This window comes from Macaca thibetana, chromosome 18 (genome assembly GCF_024542745.1).
Source record: "Macaca thibetana thibetana isolate TM-01 chromosome 18, ASM2454274v1, whole genome shotgun sequence".
Lineage (NCBI taxonomy): Eukaryota > Metazoa > Chordata > Mammalia > Primates > Cercopithecidae > Macaca > Macaca thibetana.
The window spans coordinates 59504281-59531775 of record NC_065595.1 but is presented as its reverse complement, the minus strand read 5'-3'; the positions used below and the strand labels follow the sequence as shown (position 1 = coordinate 59531775).

Here is a 27495-nt window from a genome sequence, read left to right as displayed (position 1 = left end):
TTTTTACAATAGTTTAGCCAAAAGTTCCTTCAAACTCAAATCACCTATGAAATTTTGGCTCAAAAATCACTTGCTCAATATCAATTATCCGTTGTCACTTTCAAGGCTAAAAACTAAACGCCTAGGAGCTAAATCGCAAAAAAAAAAAAAAAAAAAAAAGCAAAGTTGTCTTTTCAATTTAACTGTCAAACTGATCAAAAAGATTAGTATTACTACGATCGCCATTCAACAAACTACATACGCTGCAGTAACTCTGACGTAATAACTTTTTATAGGATGCCTGCAATAGCAGTTTGTAAGTATCTTTCGGGTACTCATGAACTGAGTCAGAATTAAAAGTTCAGAGAGTAGTTAGTACAGAGCCAGTCAAATGGCAAATAGGACCACGCCATGAGATGTTAATGGTACTCCAAGATTCTTCGGGAAACAGAAATCCAGCGTTTTCCAAGACGATTATGCACACCTGAGACTTTCTTTTGCAGCGAACCAGAGTAATGCAAGAGGAAGGAAAGACATGCAAAACCCCAGACGAGCAAAAGAGAACAGCGCTACTCACCAGCAAACAATCCGAATTCACTTCCGATTTGGGATCCCGCAGCAGGTTGTCGATTTTTTCAAATCGAGTCTCAAAACTGTCCCCAGTCGACATGTTGCTGCTGCTGTGACAATACCCTCGTACCAGCACCAGCAGCGGAAAGCAATTTCAACCAACTTCCTCCGCGGTGGGTTCGCAGCCGCGGGGCGGAGGAGCCGGAACCTCAGGGTCACCAGGTGCGCCCGGTTCCCCCTTCTTCCCCTCACTGAGGGGACCTCCGCTCTCCAGACCCCGGGCCGGGGGCAACAGCGACCCACAGCCGCTCGGACGCCCAAAGTCGCATCCCACCCGGCAGCCCCTCACGACAGCCGACAGCGCCGTCGCCACCAGCCTCGTCGCTCCGACGAGGTGCTTCAGCCTAGCGGGCCCCGGCCGCCGTCGCCATGGAGGGGTCCCCGTCCCGAGATGGGCAGGAGCGGGGAGAGAAAGAAAAGCAGGGTGGAGACTCCCTCGGGGCAACAAGGGAGGGAGAAGCGGAAAGGCGAAAGCGAAGGGCGGGTAAGGAGCTGTGCCAGCTGCGGCCGCCGCTCGGGCCACGGGCCGGGCCCGCTCCGCTCAGAGGCGCTGTAGACGGTCTAGCCCCGCGTCCCCGGATCTACTCGGCCCGGCCCGACGCACCGATCAGTCTCGGCCACGAGCTGGTCCCCGCGGGACAGCCTCACTCTCCCATTTTGTCCCGTCGCTGCTGGGGCTGCTGCTACGGTGTCCGGTGGGGCAGGGCGAGGTCGATGCCCGATGGAGACTTAGCAGAGGAAAGGCTGGAGAGCGGGCGAAGAGGAAGACGATAGTTGGGTCCCGGCGGCTGCTGATGGGGGAGCTCCTGGGAGGGGCTGCGGTCCCAGCCGGGGAAAGGGCGAGTCGCGGCGGCGAATGCCTGGGGGGGTGGGGCGAGGGGGGCCGAGAGGGACTAATATGTCCGCCTTCCTGTTCAAACAAACGGAGACCGCCGGCGCAGACTGCGCATGCGGGGCGCGGACGCTCGGAAGGGGAACCAGCCGGGACCCCGCGCGCGCGCGCGCACGCTGTCGCCTCCGCAGGGCGGGGCCGGGCGGTGAGGTGGGCGGGGCCGGGCGGTGAGGTGGGCGGGGCCTTGCGGGCGGGCGGGCGGAGAAGGCTGACCGCCGGGAGGAGCAGACGTGGGGTAAGCAGCTGCCGGTAGGGTCCGAGCCTTGGCCGGCTCTGAGGAGCCTTGCAGGGCTCTGGAGCCGCCTTGGAGGTCCGGACAGAGGCGGAGCTCTGGCTGCTTCTGGTCGCTGTCCCGGCAGATGCCCCAGCTCTGTTTCCTCTGGGTTGTAGCAAGTCCAGAGACTTCTGACGAGGAGAGAGTGCTTGTTCTTGTTACTGTCAGGATGGGGTGATACGTTCTTCTTTAGGCAGGAAGCCTTTTCGTGGGCAGGTACCAGCATTTAGCGGCGTTTGGTTTTCGGTGGCGTTTGGTTTTCGGTGGTACTTCATGGATAGCCCTCTGGAGCCCTAGCCTTGAACCCATTTACAATTCACTGGGAAAGTTTCGAAGCGCTCAACCCTCCCACGCCAGGCGTGTGTGTCAGGGGAGCCATAAAATATTGACTCCGGAAGGTACAGTCAATAGAAGTCAAGCTCAATTTAATTTTTTTAAAGGAAAATAATCTCTTAGAAAAAAATCAATATTTTTAAGTCATTCGTATTAGTTCTCTTACTTCATTAACACCCCCACTGTAGTTCTCTCCTGGACATGTAATGCTGTCGTTTCAATGTCAAAACATTCAGTGAAACGTAAGTGTGATTTTTATCAGAACTGACGTAGGACATGAGAATAATAGGCATTTCTCCTAGTTCGTTGCTTCACTGACTGTGATGTGAGGAAAGGTGAAAGATTTGTCACTCACCCCCGCTGATAAAGTTATGTTCTTCACTGGTTTCAGCAGGAAATCTACCTTAATGTATTTCTAATCAAACTTTATTTTTGCTCAGAAATCAAATTAAGGATCACTAGAAATAGAAAATGTGGATCTTTTACCCCATGATGGAAAATGCTACAGATGAACCAAAAAGCATCGGGGTAAGAAGCATCGTACAGCATCTGAACAGTCCACCAACCTTACGATGTGAGTCAGAGGTTAGGAAAATCTTATATGGTTTGAAAAAAATGTCTATTTCTATTTTTAATTTATTAAATACAAGAAATATTTAGATGTAAAATCCACTGTATATATCAAGATAGGACGTTTTTGGTTTATACAAAAATCATAGCAAAGACAACTAGACAAACCAGGTATCTCATTAAATGCCTTTGCAGTGACTTTTCTTGGCTCCAGCATTTTAAGTCATGTGAATTAGATTTATTTTTAAGCGTAGGGCTTAAAATAAATCTAGCAGTTGCCCTAAAATAAATTTCCTAAGCCCTGCTTGTCTTTTTTTTATTATTATTACCATTTTTAGGTATTAGGAATTTTGTTCTCAGAGAACGGTGAACATTATGTTGCTTTCCATTTAGACACATACGAAGAAATACAGGTAGTTAAGACAATACATGAGTGACACTGATAAATATAAGTGGAAGTGATAACCAACCTGGCAGAACTACTAGAAATATATGTGAAGTCCATATAGCTTACTTACCTACAAGGCTCTTCTGATGATTGTAACACATCACTAGTTATCTTCTGCCGTAAGATAGATGGACTCTGAATTAACTTTTTTTTTTTTTTCCTCCGAGACGGAGTTTTGCTCTTGTCGCCCAGGCAGGAGTGCAGTGACGCCATCTGGGCCCACTGCAACCTCCGCCTCCCGGTTTCAAGCGATTCTCCTGCCTCAGCCTCGGGAGTAGCTGGGATTACAGGCATGCGCCACTACGCCCAGCTAATTTTTGGTGTTTTGTTTTGTACTGAGATGGAGTTTCACTCTTGTTGCTCAGGCTGGTGTGCAATGTCGCAATCTCGGCTCACCGCAACCTCCACCTCCTGGGTTCAAGTGATTCTCCTGCCTCCCGAATAGCCGGGATTACAGGCATGCGCCACCGCCCCCTGCTAATTTTGTATTTTTAGTAGAGATGGGGTTTCTCCGTGTTGATCAGGCTGGCCTCGAACTCCCGATCTCAGGTGATCCACCCACCTTGGCCTCCGGAAGTGCTGGGATTACAGGCATGAGCCACTGCCCCTGGCCTATTTTTGTATTTTCAGTAGAAACGGGGTTTCACCATGTTGGTCAGGCTGGTCTCGAACTCCTGACCTCGTGATCCACCCTCCTCGACCTCCCAAAGTGCTGGGACTGCAGGCGTGAGCCACCGCGCCCAGCCAACTTTTTTAATAAAGAGATCCTCACCTATAATAGGGTGGAATCATATGATATTAAAAATTCCCTTCCATTAGCCGAGTGTGGTGGCAGGCACCTGTTAATCCCAGCTTCTCTGGAGGCTGAGGCAGGAGAATTGCTTGAACCCTGGAGGCGGAGGTTGCAGTGAGCCGAGATGGCACCATTGCACTCCAGCCTGGGTGACAGAGCGAGACTCTGTCTCAAAATAAATAAATAAATAAAAACAAAATAAAGTTCCCTTACAACCTTAAAATTCTATCGTCTAATTGTGACTAATCTCTTCCAAAGTATTGTGGATATTTGAGATCACCCTTAAAATATAAATTATGGGCCGGGCGCGGTGGCTCACACCTGTAGTCCCAGCACTTTGGGAGCCTGAGACGGGCGTATCGCAAGGTCAGGAGATGGAGACCATCTGTCTAACATGGTGAAACCCCGTCTCTACTAAAACTACAAGAAATTAGCTGGGCATGGTGGCGGACCCCTGTAGTCCCAGCTACTCGGGAGGCTGAGGCAGGAGAATGGTGTGAACCCAGGAGGCGGAACTTGCAGTGAGCCGAGATGGCACTGCACTCCAGCCTGGGCGATAGAGCGAGACTCCATCTCAAAAAAAGAAAAGAAAAGTATGTTAAAATCCTACATGTAAGGGCAAAATACTGATGCCATGTATAAATATAATAATAATATAACAAACATATTGAGTGCTCACCATGTGCTAGGTACTACTCCACACACTTTATACATGATATATTTAAAACTATGCCACAGATGGGGAAACTGAAGTGCAGAGAGATATGTTGTTAATACTTGCTCAGACCCTAATTGGAACAGAGACAATCTAACTACAGAACCCCCCATTCATAACTACTGACTATGTTTACACTATCCAGTCCTAATACAGTGACAAGTATTTAACAATTGGATTACTTACATTAGCACAGATTTAAATGATTCCATGTAAATGAGGGAGTTACAGAATTTGCAATGTCATCAGTCTGATTACAGTCCCTAGATAAAGATGTGAAATGATTTTAACAGGTTGAATGAAAAGGGTCTTGAAGGGTGGGTGCGGTGGCTCACACCTGTAATACCAGCACTTTTGGAGGCCAAGGCAGGCAGATTACTTGAGCTCAAGAATTGGAGACCAGCCTGGGCAACATGGTGAAATCCTACCTCTACAAAAGAATACAAAAATTAACCAGGCATGGTGGCACCTGTAGTCCCAGCTACCCAGGGGACTGAAGTGGGAGAATTGCTTGAGCCTGGAAGGCAGAGGTTGTAGTGAGCTGAGATCATGTCACTGACTTCAGCCTGGGCAATGGAACCAGACCCTGTCTCAAAAAATTAAAAAAAAAAAAAAATGTTTTTAAAGGCCTTGAAAATGTTCAGTAACACTGAATTGACTAGGGATTCCCAAACACTGGGTCCAGGAACCAGTGGCAGTCCTTGGTGGGATTTTAATGACTTGCAGCAAAATAAGAACAATAAAGATATATAGTAAGTTTTCATAAAGTAACCCGTTTCATACTGAAGGCTGTCCTTCAGTATGAAATTCTGTTACTTTTTTAAAAAGTAAACATACTTTCCTTTAAGAAGCAAGAGTAATAGTAGATGGTACATTTTTTAATGTTCTTAATTGGCAATTAAAAAATTACAAAGTTGGCCAAGCATGGTGGCTCATACCTGTAACCCTAGCTCTTTGGGAAGCCAAGGCAGGAGGATCGCTTGAGCTCAGGAGTTGCAGACCAGACTGGACAGCATGGCGAAATCCCCGTGTCTACAAAAAAAATCTAAAAATTAACCCGGCATGGCGGTACGTGTCTATAGTCCCAGCTACTTGGGAGGCTCAGGCAGGAGGATCGCTTCAGCCCAGAAGTTCAAGGCTGCAGTGAGCTAGGACCAAGCGCCACTGCACTCCAGCCTGGGTGACATAGCAAGACCCTGTTTCTAAAAAAGAAAAAAATAATTATAAAAAGAAATTTACAAAGTTGAGAACGCTCTGTAAATATATAGACTAAACTAGTTATATCTTAATTTTTCTGAATTTTGGAATTCATGCCTCTGGAAACATTTAGTATACATGAGAGTCATGCTAGAACCTAATGAAGAGACTGCAGTGCTGAAAGAATTTGAATGAGGCATATTTGGGAGAGATCATGGAAACATCAGAAAGATTTGGGTGTAGACTTCTGTATAGTAAAAGACAATTAAGCTGAGCATTCCTTTGCTTTTGGTCATTTGGTAGGAAATAGGCTTGGTATCTTGTTCGTGAATTTCTCTAATAAACATTGATGTGTTAGCTAGCCTCCAAAGATGGCCCCCAGTGAACTATGTCTCCAATATTGACACCCTTGTGGCATTCCTTCCCACATTGAATCTGGGCTGGGGTCTTGTGACCTGCTTTAACCAATACAGTGCAGCAAAAGTAGCACTGTGCCAGCAGGAGGCCTAAGCTCTGAGGGTGCCTGGCAGCTAACAGTTTTATGCTCTGGGAAGTCAGACTAAACTGAGATCACCATGGTGTGAGGAAACCCAAGCTAAGTAACCACATAAACAGATCACATGGAAGACAACCAAGGAATCCTACAGACCTTGAGAACAGAGACCCCAGACTATGGCCCATTCCAGCAGCCCCCAAGCTTTGGTGGCACATAGAATAAGAAACAAGCTGATCCCTCCAAGCCCTCTGCCCATACTGCAGAATCATGGGCAAATAATAAAATGGTTAGTACTTTGAGACACTAGGTTTTGGCATAGTTTTACAGCAATACAAGACAAAACAGTTGAATTTCAGAAAAGAATTAATCATAAGTAAATATATAGAGAGATATATGTTGAGAATGCCTTTTATACTTCTTTTAATTGCCCACTATAAAAGGAAGCTGCCCACAGTAGACCCTTGGTAAACGAATGACAGACTAACTCATGTTAATCTTCACTTCAGTGGAAACTCTGTCCAAAAGAAATATAAAAGCTTTTTAAACAAATTAAAGAATGATTTCAGGTGTTTTAAGTTATTGCAAAATTATCATATTCTTATATAAATACATTCTACCTATGTTTTTCTATTTCCTCAATTTAGAAGGTAATCATGTTTATTCTATTTCAAAAACATACCAAAAATGCAGGTACAATCATACATCAATTTTAATTCAGTGCTATAAATTGCATGTTATTTCAAAAATGCATACCACACACGTGTTAACAATGTGATGTGGCTAAGTTTCTATAGCAACTTTAGCTAACATTTCCAAGAAAGTATGATACTTATTATGTTTAATATAACTTTCCAAAGGGCACTACCTTTTTTTTTTTTCATATAGAGTAACTTCACTTGATACTGAACAACCTTAGTAAACAGAAATTGAAAAAAATTAAGTTAATTTCTGTTTTAACAGGTTGGTTTTATATGATTAATATTTACCCATAAGTAGTTTATCTGTATATATTTTCCCAGATTTGAAAAGCGAATCAAGAGAGTATGTTCCTTTACCTAAGAGTACTCCTTTTGAGATCAGTCAAGGTTTTCTTTCCATGGGACATTCAGGCATGGGAGTAAATGTATTTTGACATTTTTAGATCTACTATGGCCTTGATGCTGCCTACACAGAGTTGGGGATGCAGGTATCTATCAAGATAGGAAGGAAAAGTGTAGGGCAAGCTGTGAACACAGAGTACCCTTAAGGCTTCTCCTGACTCACCCTGGAATGCCTTCCTCTAACATCTGTTTTTTATTTCTTAGAAGCTGCTATTCCATTCAACTGCAAAAATACTTGCACTGACCCTAGAAACAGAATGAAGAAATAGAGGAAAATGGATTTTTGAAAAATAATTACTTCCCTGCTTTATGCCATTGCCATTTTGGAACCCTACTGTTACACTCACAATCCTGAGCATGCAAATGGCTGATATTACAATTTATTCTAAGAGTGGGGGCTGTTATGTTTGTGGAATTTCTGAGATACTTGGTATGTGGCCATAATAAGAGAAGGAAGCCCAGATCAAGGAGATACACATAGCTGGTTACATACTCTTTCTCATTTTTTTGGTAACAGCTTCCTATCCAAATTTCCCCCTCCCACCCAGCACCACTCCACTGAGTTCCAAGACCAAGTTTACTTTCTGTCCTATCGCTTTTTAGGTTCTTACATCTTCCTCTTTAAGGTTCCTAAACTGGTGAATTGCCTTTTTTTGGCAGTGACGGACTCGTCACTCAGTATCTACTTCTCTTTTTTATTTGTCATAACTTTTATCAGTCATCTCAGTCCCAACTTTCAGACTTCCATACCAAATACTTGGAAACAGAAAAATGTTTCTGACATTTCACTGTTTTCCCCTCCCTTCTATCATTCAAATACCTCCTGAAATGTAACCTCCTCCCTAAAAATCTCTCTAACTGGAAGAGAGACACCGATTCCTTATGCCCACCCATATTTATATAAATGTTACCCTTACACTCTCTATGTTCTTTGTTAATAGCTATGATAACTCATACACTTTACCCCTTTTTATTTGCAGTGTAAATACTCTGCTAGTTGAATTTATATGTTTGTTTTTGTTTATGTATTCTTGTCTTTGCTGCTTCATACATTCCCTAGGGCATAGGCTAGGACTTTAAAAGCAATACTCATGTTTTTCTTTTCATTGTAAAAATAGTTCATGCTTATTTTTAAAATTTTGGAAAATATGGAAAAGTAAGCAGAGAACAAAAATCACCCATATTCCCACCACCCAATTATCATCACTGTTGATGTTTTTGTAGTTTCCCTTTTCATCTTTTTCCTCCCTCTGCAATTGTTTGTTCATTTTATATGCTATAGGATAATTATTCTATACTTTTTTTACAGCAGACAGTCTTATATATACTCTAATTATAACTTTTCAAGCCTGCATAATACTCCATTCTAGAAATTTACCATAGTCTGCTTAACCATTACTCTGTTCATCTATAAATAATGCTACTGTAAACATCTTTGTATATAAAGTGGGTTTTTTTTTTTTTTTTGTAAATAATTTTATTTCTTCCTTGATGATTTAGAGGGACTATCTTCAAACTAGTACAAATATTTCATACATAATACCTGGTCATTTTCTAAGCAATTGAGTAATTTGTTGCACAATAAGCTACCTCACATATTTCAGCAAGAAATGCATTAAATTTGAATAGTGAAGACATTACATAATGAATTAGGGCACAATTAAAATTTGCTTTAAATATTTCTTTCGGGGAGAGGACACCTCACTTCTACTCAATGAAGAGAAACATTTTTACAGTCCAGAGGTTTTTTATTTTTTTGAACACCTATTATACCATGAATTCATAGGGAATAGGTTCCAGCAGCTCAGGCTGCTTCCTGTTGGTTCTCACACAGTATGCTTGTCTGGGTAGAGGAGGCTCGCACTTCCGCTGAACCGGCGGCGTACCTTTCTCTTTGGCTTCTTTATCTGACCATTTTCCTTCAAGCGTTTCAGGAAGCTATCTCGGCTCTTGGAGTGCTTAATGTGCTCCCTACGCACATTAATTCTCTTGGCAAGAATCTTGCCCTTAACTTGTTTGTTAACACAATGCCAACAGCATGCTGGGGAACATTGTAGACTCTTCCATTTTTGCCAAGGTAACAGCTGTGGGACATTCATTTTTGAACAGTACCCATTCCCTTGATGTCTACACTATCACCTTTCTTATAGATTCATATATACATGGCAAAAGGAACAACTCCATGTTTTCTAAAAGGCCTAGAAAACATATGTTGGGTTCTCCTCCTCTTTCGCTTTGTGTTCCTCATTTTGGCGAATTACTGGAAAATGGCGGTTCCGGCCAAAAGAAAGGGAGTGTTTTTTTGTTTGTTTAATTTGGTAATACAAGTTTACACTCCCACTATTAATAGTTGCATGCCTTTTTATTTATTTATTTATTTATTTTTTTAGTTTTTTTTTTGAGACGGAGTCTCACTCTGTTGCCCAGGCTGGAGTGCAGTGGCCGATCTCTGCTCACTGCAACCTCCACCTCCCGAGTTCAAGTGATTCTAGTGCCTCCGCCTCCCGAGTAGCTGGGACTACAGGCGCACCACCACGCCGGGCTAATTTTTTGTATTTTTAGTAGAGACGGGGTTTCACCACGTTGGCCAGGCTAGCCTCAAACTCCTGAGCTCAGGTGATATGCCTGCCTCAGCATCCCAAAGTGCTGGGATTACAGGTGTGAGCCACTGCGCCCAGCCTGTGCATCTTTTTATTATTTTTTTCCTCAGCACTGGGTGTGTTACTATTTACATCTGAGCTCATTGTTGTATTGATTTGCATATCATTGATTATTATGAAATTGGATATGTGTTCCCTATGTTTGCCAATTAGTTGTTTTAGGTTTTTTTTTTTTCCATTAATTTACATTCTGTGCCTATTCATCAATTGACTCTTAGAATTTTTCTTATTGATTTGTATGAATATAAATAAAATACTAACTTTTATCTTATTAATTGCACATTTTTACCAATGTTTTTATTTATTTTTAAATTCTGAGTGTATTTTTGACAACCAAAATGTTTACTTTTTAAAACAATTTGTGTCATTCTTGCACAGCAGCCATGCTAATCTCTGTATTGTTCAATTATAGTATATGTGCCCAAGCAAGCAGTTCTTTTGCTATTTTTATGTTTAGAAAGTCCTTCCACTTTCCGGCCGGGCGCAGAGACTCACCCTGTAATCCCAGGACTTTGGGAGGCCGAGGCAGGCGGATCACCTGAGGTCGGGAGTTTGAGACCAGCCTGACTAACATGGTGAACCCCGTCTCTACTAAAAATACAAAAAATTAACCGGGCGCCGTGGCACATGCCTGTAGTCCCAGCTACTCAGGAGGCTGAGGCAGGAGAATCGCTTGAACCTGGGAGGCGGAGCTTGCAGTGAGGCGATATTGCCGCCCCTGCACTGCGGCCTGGCAACAGAGCAAGACTGCGTCTCAAAAAAAAGAAAAAGAAAAAAAAAAATCCTTCCACTTTCCAAATGCTTAATATATTTGTATTTCTATTTACTTTTGTCCCCCCACTCTCCCACTATGGCTTGGTTTTCCATATTTTGTTTTTCATTATAAGTGAATATATTTTGATGTATTGAATAGGGTGAGAATCTGTTGTACTTTTTCAAATTGCTAAACAATTCTATTAACACCATCTATTAAATAAGCTTGTCTTAATGATTCATTATACTTTCATTAACAAGGATGAATTATGTGTAACTATATTCCTGCTCTCTTCTATTTCATTGTAAATATATTTATTCTACTAGTGTAGTAATATAACTATAGTCACATGGTGTGTTTGGATAGCCCAGAAAATCTAGTCTTCTTTAAAAAGTTATTTCAACTTGTTATTCTTACATACGATTTTTAGAATAACTTTTCAAGTTCTTCCTCACTATACCCCCATTCCACTGCCATTTTAACTGAAAATATTTTAAACTATAATTTAATTTGAAAAAAAATGTTTATGCTATTCCATCTTCCCAATCAATAATTGGTAACTTTTATTCAAAAAAATTATATTTATTTCAGACAGGGTCTCACTCTGTCACCCAGGCTGTAGTGCAGTGGTACAATCACTGTTCACCACAGCTTTGACCTCCTGGGCTCCAGTGATCCTCCTACTTCAGCCTCCTGAGTAGCTAGGACCACGTGTGCCTGCCACCATGCCCAGCTAATTTTTGTATTCTTTTGTAGAGACAGAATTTTGTCTATTACTCAGGCTGGTCTCAAATTCCTGGGCTCAAGCGATCTGCCTGCCTCAGTTTCCCGAAGTCCTAGGATTACAGGCATGAGCCACCACACCCAGCCCAAAAATGTTTAAAAATATTTATTAACAAAATGTTATAGATGTTATCACCTGGGCCACACAGATTTTTCGCTGAGATTATTTCTGGATATTCTAAAAATTTTGTTGTCATTCTGAATAGGACTTTTGTTTTGATTATTTCATGATTATTGATTATGATATATTTATCATCTCTTACCCAGCCATTTTATTGACCTTATTGTGTCTATAAAATTTTCTCATTTTGAAATTTTTAAAGATTTATTGATAACTACCATATTTTAATGTAAAACAATATCAATTATAAGATATATAATTATTTTACATACCACCAAAGGAAAGGACACTAACAAGCTATCATTTTTGAGATGTATCTCAATTTCAGAGAGTTTAAAAGGTGAAAAAGAAAATCTTAAATTTGACAAAATATCATGTGTGTGTAAATAATGTTTAGACATTTGGTTTGGTTTCTTTCTTACCAGTAATCATGCCTCACATCTATTTTAGGTCTCAGTTCTTTAACTATAGCAGTAGAGATAGACAACAGATATCCTTGTCTTTTGTCAGTTTTTCTCAGAAATAACTCATATTTAAGCACATGTTAAGTTTTGATTTAAAATAAATACTCGCTATCATGTTAAGACAGTATCTTTTCACTGATATATGGACATCAGTTAAATACTAACATATCTACTACAACATATGATTTTATTTACTTAACGTTTTTCTTCAACTGTGTAATTTTTTTAGATTTAAATTCCACTAAAAAGGAAGCTTTACACCATTATAGAAGATGGAAAAACACAATCATTTTCTATAAATGGAAGGCAACCATAAAAATAAATAAAACAAAACAATGTTGTAACATTCTATTACTGTTCCTTGCTTAAGGCTCTGAGCTTGGTTGAGTGCCGTGGCTCATGCTTGTAATCCCAGCACTTTGGGAGACCCCAGCAGGCAGATCACTTGAGGCCAGGAGTTTGAGACCAGCCTGGGCAACATGGCAAAACCCCATCTCTACAAAAAATAAAAAAAATAGCCAGGCATGGTGGCAAGCATCTGTAGCCCTGCTACTTGGGAGGCTGAGGTGGGAGGATCACCTAAGCCTGGGAAGTCAAGACTGCAGTGAGCCATGGTTGCACCACTGCACTTGAGCTTGAGCAACAGAGTCAGACCCTGTCTCAAAAAAAAAAAAAAAAAAAAAAAAAAGACACTGAGCCTAATGCCAACTGCTCAGTGGAGGGAGAAAAGGACATTAGGAAGTGTTGGGAAGGTGTTAAAAATATATGCTAGTGCACCAAACTCAAACTTTCTTCTGGCAGTAATTAGACTACAAAGATAATTGACATAGAATAATGTTATCACTACAGTTAAAACTATGCTGAGTCCCATCTAAAATTATCTATCCAATTTGCTTTTAAAGCTTTGTTAGGAATTTGTTTAATATTTTATCAATTGCTTTTTTGGTATATGTTGACATTATTGTATAGCTAATGATTGACATATGTATCATATAAAGAAAGTTCCAGGCCAGGCACAGTGGTTCACGCCTGTAATTCCAGCATTTTGGGGGGCCAAGGCCGGCCGATCACCTGAGGCCAGGAGTTTGACACCAGCCTGGCCAACATGATGAAACCCTGTCTCTACCAAAAATACAAAAATGTTTGTGGTGGTATGTGGTGGTATGTGCCTGTAATCCCAGCTACTTGGGAGGCTGAGGTAGGAGAATTGTTTGAACTTGGGAGGCAGAGGTTGCAGTGAGCCAAGATTGCGCCACTGCACTCCAGCCTAGGCGACAGACTGAGACTCCATCTCAAAAGGAAAAAAAGAAAAAAAGAAAGAAAGTTTCCAATATTATGTTACAAGGCTAATATTATGTTACAAGGGTAATATTATGTTACCCTCGTAGTTCTAGAGATAAATACACACACATTCATCCCAATATACTGCTACTTTTGAATGGTTTATTTAGGATTTTCCTATTTATAACTGTATCAACAAGGTTTTAGGTATTTTGATGTGGTTGTTGCAGGAAACAGAAACCAACTTAAGCCAATTTAAGCAACAGCAGAAAGTATAGCTAGGCACCACGAGGGACTAAAACCAGGACATGCGAAGCTCCAATGAACCAAGCATGTTCTTCTTATTTTCAAGCCTAAATGGTTTTCATCTTTTCAAATACGTCTACTTTATTATTTTCCCTATGTCCTTAAAACCAACTTTTTCTACTTTTCTCTACATATAAACCAAATACAACAACTTCAACATCATACACATACAGTGAATTTAACAGAGATCAAGAAGTGTCTCGTTCCAATCCATATTCTGAAAATTTTATACTATACTTATTCAAATAATTAGTATATGTATATGATCACACAAATTTAAAAGATACAATGGGGTATACAATGAAAAGTATTATTATATATTCTTCCTCCACTAATTGTATAATTTTTTAGACTTAAAAACTTTATACCATGATGGAAGATGAAAAAACATCATTTTTCATAAATGGAAGGCAACCATAAAAATAGATAAAGCCTCCATAAGCCACTTAGTTCCTTTCGCAAAAGGAAATGGCTATTCAGTTTCTTTTATTCTTCCCATAGGTACACAATCATATCCATATATACATATATTTTTTAGACAGGGTCTCACTGTGTTGCCCAGGCTGGAATGCAGTGGGGTGATCATAGCTCACTGCAACTTCAAACTCCTGGGCTCAAGTGATCCTCCCAAAGAGTAGCTGGGACTACAGGGTCCTGCCACCCCACTCAGCTAACTTTTTCTGTTTTTTGTAGAGATGGATTATCACTTTGTTGCCCAGGCTAGTCTGGAACTTCTGCATTCAAGCAATCCTCTTGCCTCAGCCTCAAGAGTAGCTGGGATTACAGGCACTTGCCACCACACTGGGCTAATTTTTTTCCATTTTTTATAGAGCAGGTAGGGTGGGGTCAGGGAAGTCTCACTTTGTTGCCCAAGCTGGTCTTGAACTCCTAGGCTCAAGCGATCCTCCCACCTTGACCTCCGGAAGTGCTGGGATTAAGGGCGTGAGTCACCATTCCTGCCCTCCTTCTTTCTTTTTAAAAAAACTTCTTCTTAATCGTTGTTTTTGCTTTCTATAATTTGCTATATAACATTGACCTTATTTTCCTCTTGCTTCTGCAATGATTTGGATTTTGGATTAAAACATTCTTGTTAGCGTGCTAATAATTGCCTTGAAACATAAGCAATGTTGGCCATACATGTCTCTGATCATAAATTTAAAAATTATAACTTTTGTAACTTTCTATTTGGATGAGAAACTTTGCACATTTGCTGCCTCAAACTTTATCTTTCTGTCTTCTTTTTTAAAAACACTATAACCTTTTTTTCCAAGTTTTACAATATTAATTCAAATTTGTAGCTAAACTATGATTAATGTTTATATTTCTTTCTGTATGTTTAATTCCCATGTTTATTTCTAGTCCTAGAGAATCTGCTTTCTTGAATCTTATTTTGACTCATTTTGGGCAACCTAAAGTAAAACTTTAAATAATTTTAAAATGAATAATACTTAGGTGAAATCTTGCATAGGTAAGAATGCCTATCGTCTTCACATCAGTGACAACATGGGTAGATATAGTTTTCTAAAAATTCATTACATTTACTCCATTTTCTTTTTTAGACTTAGTGCCACTGAGAAAAAGTTAAAAAGCAATCTGTGCTTTGCTACTTTATAGGCAACATTTTCCAACTTAGCTCTTGTAAGATTCTTTGTGTATTTCTGAAATTCAAAAACTTCACTGGAGGCCGGGCGCGGTGGCTCAAGCCTGTAATCCCAGCACTTTGGGAGGCCGAGACGGGCGGATCACGAGGTCAGGAGATCCAGACCATCCTGGCTAACACGGTGAAACCCCGTCTCTACTAAAATACAAAAATATTAGCTGGGCGAGGTGGCGGGCGCCTGTAGTCCCAGCTACTGGGGAGGCTGAGGCAGGAGAATGGCGTGAACCCGGGAGGCGGGGCTTGCAGTGAGCTGAGATCCGGCCACTGCACTCCAGCCTGGGCAACAGAGCCAGACTCCATCTCAAAAAAAAAAAAAAAAAAAAAAAAAAAAAACTTCACTGGTATAATCCCAGAAGTGGATCTCTTATAATGTTTTTCTAAAAGAGAGAACTCTTTGACTTGGTTCTTTTTTCTCCTCAGTAAAATTTTTTTCTCATATATTAGTTTATTGATAATGCTCCATTTATTTCATTTTCTTCTTTTGGAACATCAATTATCAATACTTGGGGTCTTATCTCTGTCCTCCTTATCTATTTTTATTTTTCTTTCTTTCTTTTCTTCTACATTCTGGGAAGACTTCCAAGTTTGTCTTCTGAAACATGAATTTAATTTTCTGCACTGAGAAATTATTTTTACCTATTAGTAAATCTCTTGTACTTCATGATTTGATCTGCAATTCTGCTATAAACTGTTCCCAAAATGGATGTTATTGAGATACTACATTTTAATTTTTATTAAAAAGATTTTTTTTAGGGAAAGAGTCTCATGTCATCCAGGTTGGAGTGTAGTGGTGTGATGATAGCTCACTGCAGCCTCAAATTCCTGGGCTCTAACAATCTTCCCACCTCAACCTCTGGAGTAGCAGGAATTACAGGCACACACCACCATCCCTGGCTAATTTTTTTTATTTTTAAAAAATTTTTTGTAGAGACAAGATCTTGCTGTGTTGCCCAGACTGGTCTCAAATTCCTGACTTCAAGTGATCCTCCTGCCACAGCCTCTCAAATAATTACTGCCTTTTAAAATTTTGATTTCCTTGAAGGCTTTTCTAGCCTGTTTTTTTGTTTGTTTGTTTTTGTTTTTTGCTTTTAATCTCAGTCTGTTTTCATCCCATTTTAGACTGCTCTCTCTCTCTCTTTTTTTTCTTTTTTCTTTTTTTTTTTTTTTTTGAGAACAGAATTCTCGCTGTGTCACCCAGATTGGAGTGCAGTGGTGCAATCTGGGCTCACTGCAACCTCTGTCTCCTGGGTTCAAGCAATTCTCCTGCCTCAGCCTCCTGAGTAGCTGGGACTACAGGCGCACGCCACCATGCGCAGCTAATTTTTATATTTTTAGTAGAGACAGGGTTTCACCATGTTCGCCAGGATGGTCTCCATCTGCTGACCTTGTGATCCACCCGCCTCAGCCTCCCAAAGTGCTGGGATTACAGGCATGAGCCACTGCACCTGGCCTAGACTGCTCTTTTTAATAGCCTGTTTGTATTTCATAGGTGCAGATGTAATATATATAATTAGATATATCTGTTATATACTATATATAATACATTTACATATAATATGTATAAATATAATGTATATTTAGTAAAACATACATATTGAGTGTTCAACTCAATGGACTTTTACATATGTACACACCTGGGTGAACAGTACCCAAGTCAAGACATAGGACTCTTTCAGTACTCCCAAATATTTCCTCACTTTCCCTTCCCACAAACCTTACCCACCAAAAATAATCAATATTCTGATTTCTATCACCATAGATTCGTTCTACCTGGTTTTGAACTTCATGGAAATGAAATAATACAGTATGTACTTTCTTGTCACTTTGGTTTTTCAGAGTTTTTTTTTTTTGCATTTTTTATTGTGGTAAAATGTACTTGACATAAAATATACCATTTTTCAGTGTACAATTAAGTGGCATTAAGTACATTTACATTGTTGTACAACCATCATCACCGTTCATCTCCAGAACTTTTCCAAAGTGAAGCTCTATTCCTGTTAACTCCCCAATTCTTCTCTCCCTGCAACCCTTAACAACCACTATTCGCCGGGCGCGGTGGCTCAAGCCTGTAATCCCAGCACTTTGGGAGGCCGAGGCGGGTGGATCACGAGGTCAGGAGATCGAGACTATCCTGGCTAACATGTTGAAACCCCGTCTCTACTAAAAATACAAAAAAAAAAAAAAAAACTAGCCGGGCGTGGTGGCGGGCGCCTGTAGTCTCAGCTACTTGGGAGGCTGAGGCGGGAGAATGGCGTGAACCCGGGAGGCGGAGCTTGCAGTGAGCCGAGATCACGCCACTGCACTCCAGCCTGGGAGACACAGCGAGACTCCGTCTCAAAAAAAAAAAAAAAAAAAAAAAAAAAAAAAACAACCACTATTCTACTTTCTATCTATGAATATAACTATTTTAGGCAGCTCATATAAGTGCAATCATACAATATATGTCCTTTTCTGTCTGGCTTATTTCACTTAGCATAGTGTCTTAATGTTTCACCTACGATGCAGCATATAAAAGAATTTCATTCCTTTTTAAAGGCTGAATAATATTCCATTATATGTATATAGTACATTTTGTGTACCCATTCACCTGTCAGTCGACATACAGGTTTTGTTTTAAAATAATCTTTCTAAAATTTCTTCCTCTGCCTGTAGAAAATCAATATTAGGTGAAGACTTTTCTGAGTTCTTAGGAGATCTGTCTTATACTATAGATCTTTTTTCCTTAGCCTCCACTATTTTTCCCTTATTTTCTCATCTTTGAATTGGAGGGAAGATATCTAGGCCCAGAGTTTGGAAACAGATAAGGTACAGAGTTTTGCTATTGAGTACATCTAACTTAGGTACTGGCCAAGTGCGGTGTCCTATGCCTGTAATCCTAGCACTTTGGGAGGCTGAGGCAGGTGGATTGCCTGAACTCAGGAGTTTGAGACCAGCCTGGGCAAATGGCAAAACCTCATCTCTATTTAAAAAAAAATTAGCTGGGTGTTGTGGCGCACACCTGTAGTCCCAGCTACTCGAGAGGCTGAGGCGTGAGAATCACTTGAACACAGCAGGCAGAGGTTGCAGTGAGCTGAGATTGTGCCACTTCACTGCAGCCTGGGTGACATAGCAAGACTCTGTCTCAAAAAAACAAAAAATAATAATAACAACTTAGGTACTGTTGGATGCGTCTCTAATACTTCGTGATTTGACATGCAAAGCCAGTTTTTATTGCTTAATGAGCATTTATCTTGTGTCGTTTTTTTGAAATGAAATAGTCTCTTCCTAATTCTGTATTAGGAAGAGGACGTTTAACCTAGAGAAGCGTAGAAGTTTAAGCATATTTATCCTTTAATGCCGTTGAGTGGTGAATGAAAACTCTAACTCTTCCCCAGATTGTACTGCCTTTATGGTTCCTCTACCTTTACTCCACCTGAAATTCATATTCAAGGTGGATACGTATCCCAAGATCTCCATTTGAGAGGACTTCGTATCCCAAGATCTCCATTCTCTTTATCCTAGCCTATTATGCACTGAGAATTGTAGAACCTGAATTGGCTAAAAGGTGCTGTTAATGACGGGATGGGACACTCTGACCATTCAGAAATCAGTTTTCACACGGTGAAAGCCATGGCTGCCTAGCCTTCTCATTAACGAAACTCTGTGTTCCTAAACTACGGGCACTCAGGGGAAGTGAGGGGAGATATGAAACAGAATTCTTTTTACCTATTTTCCAGCTGTGTTTTCCTAATTCAAAAGATGCTATATGAGGCCAGGCATGGTGGATCATTCCTGTAATCCCAACACTTTGGGAGGCCGAGGTGGGTGGATTGCTTAAGCCCAGGAGATCGAGCCTGGGCAACGTGGCAAAACCCTTTGTTTACAAAAAAGACAAAAAAACAAAACAAAACTAGCTGGGTGCACTAGCGCATGCCTGTGGTCCCAGCTACTCAGCAGGCTGAAATGGGAGGATCACTTGAACCTGGGAGGTCAAGACTGCAGTGAGCTATGATTATGCCACTGCACTCCAACCTGGGTAACACCGCAAGACTCTGTCTCAGGAAAAAAAAAAAAAAAAAAAAAAAAAAAAAAGGTGCTGTGTGCATCACTATGCACTTCTGTTTCTTAATTTGACTCTACTAAGAGTTTAATAATAGAAATACTTCTGGGATTCTCCTCTATGTTTGACTTTTATCTTTTGTTTCACAGGTTGTTGTGTGTCATGCATTTTCATTTTTTTATACTACTTTATGAGTATTTATTGGAAGCTTGGGAGAACTATTAGGTGTAATTAATACTCAGCCACCACCCCAGCCCTAACAGATGGGTCCAAGATTGTTTAACTTACTTTATATAACCTGTGTGTTATAAGGTAATCAAGGAAGAGTCTCTTCTCCCACTAGCCTGATAGCTTAAATGCAAGTATTCAATTTCTTTGTGTTGTAAAGAATTTACCATTCTCAGGAGTCTCTTATAAAAAGCAAATATTCTCCAAAAAGATAAAATTAGTATCATCTTGGTTTGATAGCTTTAGGTCATCAAGCAGAACTGGTTTACTCTGGTAGTAAGGGAGTGAAGCACAGAAGCCGATGACAGCTAATTTTGCATTTTCCAGCATACAGACAAGTGCTTTAAATGCAAGGGAACAGAAAAATGTTGTCTGCTCTAAACCTTCCCTAGTATCCCAGGCAATCCCTGAAGAGTCGTCACTACTTCCTATCTAGTGTGTCAGCTGTTTTACAAGCATCAGAGAAGAACTGGAAAGCAACGTCATGTACTGCTGCTGCTGATCAATCCAATCCCAGGCTCTTTACTGTAAACTGGTGATTTTCTATGATATTTTGTCATGTTTTGTTTACCACTGTAAATCATGTTATGCCATCTTGCAGTCCAATATGAAAAAGAGGTCAAAGTGGGCTGCTCTAATTGAAGCAGGTGCTAATAACACAAGTGCACCCACACACCACTGTTTTTGCCCCTGAAACTGCTCCATGGAATGCCTAGAGCTTTGAGTAGCAAGATGTCTAAACAATGACCCTAGACATCATTGGAGGGTGTTTGTGCAAGGCTACCCACTAAAGAAGAGTATGAGAAAAGACATCAAGATCTCAACATAACTAGAATGCTTGAGTTCTGACTTCCGTCAGTTATTTTAAGAATACACTTGAAGAATATTGTCTATACTTAGCACTCTTACCCCCTTCTTACCCTAGGCAACTGCTGAGGGAGTTCCACTGACCTATGTGATCTCCAAGACTTCATCCTTCCATTATATGAATTTCATACATCCTTACAAATATCCTCATAAAAACATTTTTTTTCTTTTTCTTTTTTGAAACAGGGTCTGACTTTGTCACCCAGGCTGGAGAGCAGTGGCGCAATCTCAACTCACTGCAACCTCCACCTCCTGGGCTCAAACCATCCTCCCACCTCAGCCTCCTGAGCAACCATAGGCGGACACCACCATACCCAGCTAATGATTTTTTTTTTTCTCTGTAGAGATGGGGTTTCACCATATTGCCCAGGCTGGTCTCGAACTCCTGAGCTCAGGCAATCCACATGTCCCAGCCTTCCAAAGTGCTGGGATTACAGGCATGAACCATCATGCCCTGCCAAAATTTTTTCTTACATCAAATATCAGGATGTGACTTCCTATTCGGCTCAAAATGGAGCACATCCACTATGACCTATATCTCCTGCTGATTATAACTAAAAACTTGGGACAAAATTAAAAAAAAAAATCTGAGGACTCTTGAAAGTAAATAAAACAGGCAAATAGTGATGTGGAGTCAAAACTTGAAGAAGCAACACATATGACAATGATTTTTCATTTTTCCCCCTTTTCTCCTGTGGCTGTGCGCCAAAGGCAGGCCTCAAGTGCAGAACTTCTTAGTAGCAGTGATCCAGGCAATTAAAACTCTTAAAAGAAACCTTATCTTTCTGCACAGAAGAACTGGAAAAAGGGACCTCCATGGGACAGAATGTAGAAGGAATCCTGGAGAGAAGTGTACTGGAGAACAGGATGTCTTAATAATATGTAAGAAACTACACAAATCCATGTTTACCTTTGAGGTGCATATGCATGGGACGAGACCGAAGACAACATAGCACAGCTTTGAGAATTGAACTAATATGTAAAGCACCACGCAAGTTTCAGACTAACTTCTTGGAAGCGTATGTGTTGAACAGACCCAAAGCAGCATTCACTGCATTTTGAAAACTGAACTGGGATGGGAACGCTGCCCACAGAAAGTGATTTTTAAAACTTGCAGTCTGAAGCTAACTGGAGTGATTTCCTGCTAAAATGATAAAATAAAGTAATAATAACAACATCACTTCGAGGATTTTGATAGGACTCATATCCACACAATTTAATCTTCAAAAAGTCCAGAATACAATTCAAAATTACTCAACAAAGAACCGGAAAAATGTGACCAGTCCTTTTTTTTTTTTTTTTTTTTTCCTGAGACGGAGTCTGGCTCTGTCGCCCAGGCTGGAGTGCAGTGGCGCCATCTCGGCTCACTGCACGCGCCGCCTCCTGGGTTCACGCCATTCTCCTGCCTCAGCCTCCCGAGTAGCTGGGACCACAGGCGCCCACCACCATGCCAGGCTAATTTTTTGTATTTTTAGTAGAGACGGGGTTTCACCGTGTTAGCCAGGATGGTCTGGATCTCCTGACCTCGTGATCCACCCGCCTTGGCCTCCCAAAGTGCTGGGATTACAGGTGTGAGCCACCAAGCGAGCCCTGACCAGTACTTAAGAGAACAGACAATTAGCAAAGGCCAACCCCAAGATGACACACCTGGTAACATTATCAGATAAAGACTTTAAAATAGATACTGTAAGTTCCATGAGGTAAAGGAAAACACATGTTAAGTAAAGTAAGTGGAAAGATCACTTTAAAAGAAAATAGAAAATTTAGTATTGAAGCATACAATATCTGAAATTTAAAATTTACTGGATGGGGCCGGGTACGGTGGCTCACACCTGTAATCCCAGCTCTTAGGGAGGCTGAGGCAGGCGTATCACTTGAGGTCAGGAGTTCAAGACCAGCCTGGGCAACATGGTCTCTACCAAAAATACAAAAAATTAGCTGGGCATAGTGACACATAACTGTGGTGCCAGCTACTCAGGTGGCTGAGGTGGGAAGATCACTTGAGCCTGGGAGGTGGAGGCTGCAGTGAGCCAAGATTGTGCCACTGCATTCCAGCCTGGGTGACAGAGTGAGACCCTTTCTCAAAGTGAATACATGAGTAAAATAAAGTTTACTGGATGGGTTCAATAGCAGAATGAAGATGACAGAGAAAAGAGTAAGTGAACCTAAAGATAGATTAATAGAAGTCATCCAATTCGAAGAACAAAGAGAAAAAGATTGGAAAAAAACTAAATAGAACTTCAGAGACTCATGGGACTATATCAAAAGTCTAACACTGATAACACTGGAGTCCTATAAAGATACTGGTATGGAAGAAACATTTGAAGATAATGGCTGAAAATTTCCCAAACTTGGAGAAAAAGACATCAATTTGCAGATTTAAGAAGTTCAGCAAACCCAAAATAGAATAAACTCAGAGAAAAGCAGAAACACATTATAATGAAATTACTAAACACTAAATGTAATGAAAAAAATCTTAAAAGCAGCTAAGGAAAAATGACACATATACAGGAGAACAATGATGTTAACAATGATGTTGAACTTCTCATCAGAAACCATGGAGGCCAAAAGACAGTGGAACAACATCTATAAAATTATGACAAAATTGTCAAGCCAGCATTCTATATCCAGCAAACATATCCTCAGGCATGAAGGAGAAACAAAGATATTCTCAGATGAAGGAAAACTAAGAAAACTCATAGCTAACTCAAAGAAATGTGCAAGGAAGTTCTTCAGACTGAAGCAAAATAATCCTAGGTGAAACCTGGAACTTTAGGAATGAATGAAAAACAACAAAAACAGTAAATAGCTGGGTAAATCTAAAAGATTGTTTGCCTTTTTCTTCCTTTTTAGTTCTTTAAAATAGGTATAATTGTTTTTTGTTGTTGTTTTTTGTTGTTGTTGTTGTTGTTTGAGACGGAGTCTCACTCTTGTTGCCCAGGCTGGAGTGTAGTGGCACAATCTTGGCTCACTGCAACCTCCAACTCCATGGTTCAAGCTATTCCCCTGCCGCAGCCTCCCAAGTAGCTGGGATTACAGGCACGCGCCACCATGCTCAGCTAATTTTGTATTATTAGTAGAGACGTGGTTTCACCATGTTGGCCAGGATGTCTCAATCCCCTGACCCCGAGTTCCACCCGCCTTAGCCTCCCAAAGTGCTGGGATTACAGACGTGAGCCACCGCGCCTGGCCTAAAATATGCATAATTGTTGAAAGAAAAAAAAAATTTTGAAAGAAAAATTTAACATTGTCCTATGGGGTTTTTAATGCTTCTGTAGATTTAATATATATGACAACCATAACATAAAGGAAGGAAGTTAAAGGACCTTTATGGTTGTAAGGCATCTGCATATTACTTAAATAGTAAAACATTACTCTAAGTAGACCCAGAAATGTTAAGTATTTCTATTGTACTACTTAGAGCAGTCATTCTTAATTGGGATCGAGAGGACATTTTTGATTGCCGTAACTGGAGAAAGGCGTATGACTGTCATCTAGTGGGTAGAGGTCAGAAATGTTGCTAAACATTTTACATTGCACAATGCAGAACAAAGATTTATCTGGTCCAAAACAAAGAATTATCTGTTTCAAAATATCGATAGTGTTAAGAGTGAGAAACCCTGCTCTAGAACAACCAGAAACAGTGAGAGTGAGAGAGAACCAAAAAGCAATATGTAAAATAGAGTAGAATACTAAACCTATCCAAACAATCCAAAAGGAAGGCAGAAAGGGAAAGGGAAAATAGGGAAACAAAAAAGCAGACAGGACAAACAAAAAATACATAATATAATGATATAACTAAATCTAAACATTCCAATAATTACATTAAATATAAATGATCTAAACATAGCAACTAAGAGATAAAAGTTACTATATTGGCTTAAAAAACCTACGTGCTGTCCTCAGGAAAGCCAGTTTAATTATAAAGATTTAAATAGGTAAACAGTAAAAAGGTTTAGAAAAAGATATACTATGCAAAAAATAATCAAAAGGAATTTGGAGAAGACATCATAATCCTAAATGGGTACACATCTAATAAGAAGGTTTCAAAATACATGAAGGACAAAAACAAATCTTAACAAATTTACATAATTTGAAATCACACAAAGCATTTTAACTGACCATAATAAAATTATGTTAGAAATCAACAACAGAAATATAATTCCATTTTGTTTTTGCATATGGACCTCAAATTATTGGATTGCCAGTTGCTAAAAGCTGTCCTTTCACCATTTAATTTCTTTGGCAACTTTATTGAAAATCAATTGAGCAATTTTGTGTGAGTCTATTTCTGGACTCTCTATTCTATTCAACTGATCTATATGTTTGTCTTTTACCAATACTATGCTGTCTTGATTACTCTAGATTTATAAAAGCCTTGAAATCAAGAAGTGTGACTGCTGCAGCTTTATTTGTATTTTTCAAAATTGTTTTGGCTATTATAGGTCCTTTGCTTATCCATGTACATTCTATTTATTATTTTGTCTCATTTTTAAATTAAATTTTATTTATTTTTAGAGATGGGAGTCTTGCCATGTTGCCTAGCCTGAAGTTCAGTGGCTATTCACAGGCACGATCACAGCATTCTACAGCCTCAAACACCTGTGCTCAGCAATCCTCCTGCCTCAGCCTCCTGAGTAGCTGAAACTACTGTGTGCACCACACCCAGCCGTGTAAATGGTAAAACCAACCTGCTAATTTCTACGAAATACCCTAATGGGGTTTTTATTGAGATTACATTAAATCTATAAATCAATTTGGGAAGAACTGACATCTTAATAATATTGAGTCTTCTAATCCGTTAACACCATATAATTTCCATTTACTTAAGTCTTATTTTATTTCTGTTTGTTTGTTGGTTGGTTGGTTAGTTGGTTTGTTTGTTGGTTGGTTGGTTTTTGAGACAGAGTTTCACTCTTGTTGCCTAGGCTGGAGTGCAATGGCACAATTTTGGCTCACTGCAACCTCTGCCTCCCAGGTTCAAACGATTCTCCTGCCTCAGCCTCCCAAGTAGCTGGGATTACAGCCATGCGCCACTATGCCGGTCTAATTTTGTATTTTTAGTAGAGTCAGGGTTTCTCCATGTTGGTCAGGCTGGTCCCAAACTCCCGACCTCAGGTGATCTGCCTGCCTCAGCCTCCCAAAGTGCTGGAATTACAGGCATGAGCCACCACACCCAGCCTACCTTCTTTTATTTCTTACATCAATAATTTGGAATTTCTAGCATGTATTTTGTTAGATTATACACAAATATTTCATATTTTTATATTGTTTATATATAGTATTATCTCCAGATTTCAATATATGACAGTTGTTCTTAGTTTATAGAAGTACAATTGGTGTTTGTATATTGACGTTAAATCCTTTGATTTTTACAAGTGATGGATTTTCCTAAATTCACTTACTCATTCCAGTAGATGTTTTATATATTCCTTGGAGTTTTTTATTTAGATGATCATGTTGTCAGCCAATAGAGACAGAATTATTCATTTTTTAATCTGTATTCATTTTATTTCTTTTTCTTGTCTTAATGCACTGGCTTTGCTTTCCAGTACAGTGTTGAATAGAAGCAATGAGAGTAGACATCCTTCCTTTGTTTTTGGTATTAGGAGAAACCATTCAGTCATTTACTATTATGTTAGCTACATGTGCCCTCTATTAAAATGGAGAAGTTCCCATCTTGGTTTGGTAGGCTTTTTAGAAATTAAAGTATGAATGTTTTTTCTTCATGTATTGAGATGATCATATGATTTTTAAAATTCCGTTGATATGGTTAATTACTTTGACTTTTAAATACATTTTAAATATTAAACCAACATTATCCCATTTCTTGAATAACTTGTCATTAAGTGTTATTATTTTAATAAATTGCTGGATTCAATTTGCCAACATTTTTGAAGATTTTAGGTGTCTATGTTTATATTCTCTCTCTCTCTCGTGTCTGTGGGGTGTGTGTGTGCAGCTTTCCCTCTCTCTCTTATTTTTTTCTTTTCCCTTTCCTTTGGTTTGTTTCACCGTCACAGTAGTGCTAGACTCATACAGTGAGCTGGGAAGTGTCCTGCCCTCTACTATTTTCTATGTTTGTGTAGAATTGTTATATCTTTAAATATCCTAAATCTTCACTGGGGAAATCTAGAATTTTCCTTGTTAAAACTTTTAAACCACAAATTCATTTTTAAAAGTAGACACAAGGTTCAAGTTACCCGTTTCTTCTTGAGGGAGCTTTGTTAATTTGTGTTTTTCTTCTAAGTTACTATATTTCTGAGAATAAATTTTTAAATTATATTCCCCTATTGTCCTTATAATGTTGGTAGTGTCTCTAGTGATGGCCTCTCTTTCATTCCTAATATTGGTAATTTGCCTTTGCTCTCTTTTTTCTTGGTCAGTTTGGCTTAAGGTTTATACGTTTTACTGGTTTTTTCAATGAATCAGCTTTTTATTTCATTGTTTTATTATTTCCTTATTTTCAATTTTATTGATTTCCACTGTTATCTTTATTATTTCATTTTTTCTACATGCTTGCATTTATTTCATCCTTTTTCTAGATTCTTAAGCTCAAAGCTTAGACTATTACTTTTACACACTTGTTCTTTTCTAATATATATATTCTGTATTGTAAGTTTTCCTTTAAGTGTTGGCTGCAGCCCACAAATTTTGATTTTTTAAATGTGTTTTTATTTATTTTATTTGTTTTTATTTTTATTCAATTCAAAATATTTTCTAATTTCCTTGAAATTTCTCTTCGGCACATGGTTTATTTAGAAGTATGTGGTTCAATTTCAGAATATTGGAGGATTTTCCTGATATCGTCCTATTGTTTTCTTGTTTAATCTTGTTCTGGTGAAATAATAGATGATGTATATGGATTTTTTCCCTCAGTGGATTTTTTTTTAATAACCATTATA

At 39.6% G+C, this 27495-nt stretch overlaps 1 protein-coding gene, 1 long non-coding RNA gene and 1 pseudogene across 4 annotated transcripts in view; 1 reads left to right on the top strand and 2 right to left on the bottom strand.

The window, feature by feature from the left end:
- The window catches only part of ROCK1 (Rho associated coiled-coil containing protein kinase 1), a 156377-nt gene extending 154764 nt beyond the window's left edge, over window positions 1-1613 (bottom strand). For both annotated transcript variants that reach the window (XM_050767630.1, XM_050767632.1), the window contains exon 1: window positions 557-1613. In XM_050767630.1, the coding sequence (XP_050623587.1) occupies window positions 557-649 (93 nt within the window). In that variant the 5' untranslated portion in view covers window positions 650-1613. The remainder of the gene's footprint in view (window positions 1-556) is intronic.
- Window positions 891-26419, top strand: LOC126941299 (uncharacterized). 2 transcript variants are annotated; one of them, XR_007721239.1, is made up of 3 exons: window positions 891-943; window positions 2549-2682; window positions 25109-26419. It is a non-coding gene; the product is annotated as an uncharacterized LOC126941299 (long non-coding RNA). The 2 variants fall into 2 exon arrangements; XR_007721240.1 differs by lacking the exon at window positions 891-943 and adding an exon at window positions 1666-1736.
- Window positions 10420-10520, bottom strand: LOC126941571 (uncharacterized; annotated as a pseudogene).
- Window positions 26420-27495: the final 1076 nt, after the last annotated feature.